The sequence below is a fragment of the Brassica oleracea genome, chromosome C3 (assembly GCF_000695525.1).
Source record: "Brassica oleracea var. oleracea cultivar TO1000 chromosome C3, BOL, whole genome shotgun sequence".
Classification (NCBI taxonomy): domain Eukaryota; kingdom Viridiplantae; phylum Streptophyta; class Magnoliopsida; order Brassicales; family Brassicaceae; genus Brassica; species Brassica oleracea.
The window spans coordinates 7,977,075-7,978,690 of NC_027750.1; the positions used below are offsets into that span (position 1 = coordinate 7,977,075).

Below are 1,616 nucleotides of genomic sequence, written 5' to 3' on the forward strand. Positions count from 1 at the left end.
ATGGCGGTCAAGTTGAAGAATCTTGATTTGTCTATGCTCTGTTTAATCAGATTTCACTCCAACGTGTTGAACATAAGACATCTTATTACAGCTAGGACATATGATGAACAGTAATTTAACTGTAAGTTAGGACCATTTTTTTAAAGTCTTCTTTGTAATTTTACATGACATATTAAGACTATTAATTGAGGATGATGAGTTGAATTTGCTATTTGATGAGAATCAGCACATGTATGCTCTTATAGACGAAATGTTTGGAGCAACAGAAGATGATGCTGATAGGCAATTAGTCAGGATAAACCGAGGTGAAGGTTGGCGACGTGTGCAACGTTTTATAAACGACTCTGAGGTACAATGCTATGAAATTTTACGCATGAACCAGGAAACATTTAAGATTTTGTGTAAGATACTATCAAAAAAGTATGGGTTAGAAGAGACTCTTAATGTTTACCTTGAGGAGAGTGTTGCAATGTTCCTAGAGACAGCTGGACAAGACGCAACAGTACGGGTTATAGCAGAGCGTTATCAGCATTCAACTGACACTGTGAGTAGGAAGCTAGAAGAGGTTTTAAGTTCTGTCTTGAAGCTTGCATCAGACATTGTGAAACTGACTAGGAATGAGTTCACAAATGCTAGTAGAGAATTCGCAGTATTGGCCTTACTTTAAGAATTGCATAGCTAGGTGCTTTAGATGGTACCCATGTTCCTGTTCGTCCATCATCTGGAAATGTGGAGCCATTCAGAGGTAGAAAAGCTGAAGCAACCATGAATGTGTTGGCTATATGTAATTTCGACATGAGATTCATATATGCTTATGTTGGGGTTCCTGGGAGAGCACATGACACAAAGGTGCTAACATACTGTGCTACTGAAGAAGCTTCTTTTCCTCACCCTCCAGCTGGAAAGTATTACTTGGTCGACTCAGGTTACCCAACCAGAGATGGTTACTTAGGTCCTCATCGCAGAACTAGGTACCATATAGATCAGTTTAACAGAGGAGGTCCACCATCAAACAGTAGGGAGTTGTTCAACCGCAAGCACTCTGGTCTAAGATCAATTATTGAAAGGACTTTTGGTGTATGGAAAGCTAAATGGAGGATTTTAGACAGAAAACATCTCAAGTATGAGCTGAAGAAATGGATAAAGATTGTTACAGCCACAATGGCCCTCCACAACTTCATTCAAGATTCACAGCATGAAGATATCGACTTTTCACATTGGGAAGGAGTGGAATCATATGAACAACATGGTGATGATCAAGAACAAGATCATGTTCCATACATTTCGGCGGGTGATAGAGTGATGGAGAGTATGCGTGACTCTATTACTGTGGAGATGGCAAGAGGAACTAGACTTCCATATTAGCATCAAACAGGTATACAGCTATGGTCTTGTTATGTTTGTGGTCTTGTTGAATTGCTGGAATAAACATGCGATTTGCTCAGTTGATCATTGTGAAATTCTATGAGTCTGAGATCATGCTTCTGTTTATGTTATCATTTGCTATGAGTCTGAGATCATGCTTTTGTTTATGTTATATCATTTGCTATGAGTCTGAGATCATGAATTCAATCTCTTGATGTTAAATATCAGTCTCTGAGTTGAGAATGTTGCAT

The 1,616-nt window shown here is 38.9% G+C and overlaps 1 protein-coding gene across 1 annotated transcript; it reads left to right on the plus strand.

The window, feature by feature from the left end:
- LOC106329797 (putative nuclease HARBI1) lies at positions 1-1,365 on the plus strand. The gene is made up of 4 exons (XM_013768432.1): positions 1-110; positions 178-349; positions 422-635; positions 683-1,365. The coding sequence occupies exons 1-4, from the start codon at positions 1-3 to the stop codon at positions 1,363-1,365; spliced, it is 1,179 nt and encodes a 392-aa protein (XP_013623886.1).
- Positions 1,366-1,616: the final 251 nt, after the last annotated feature.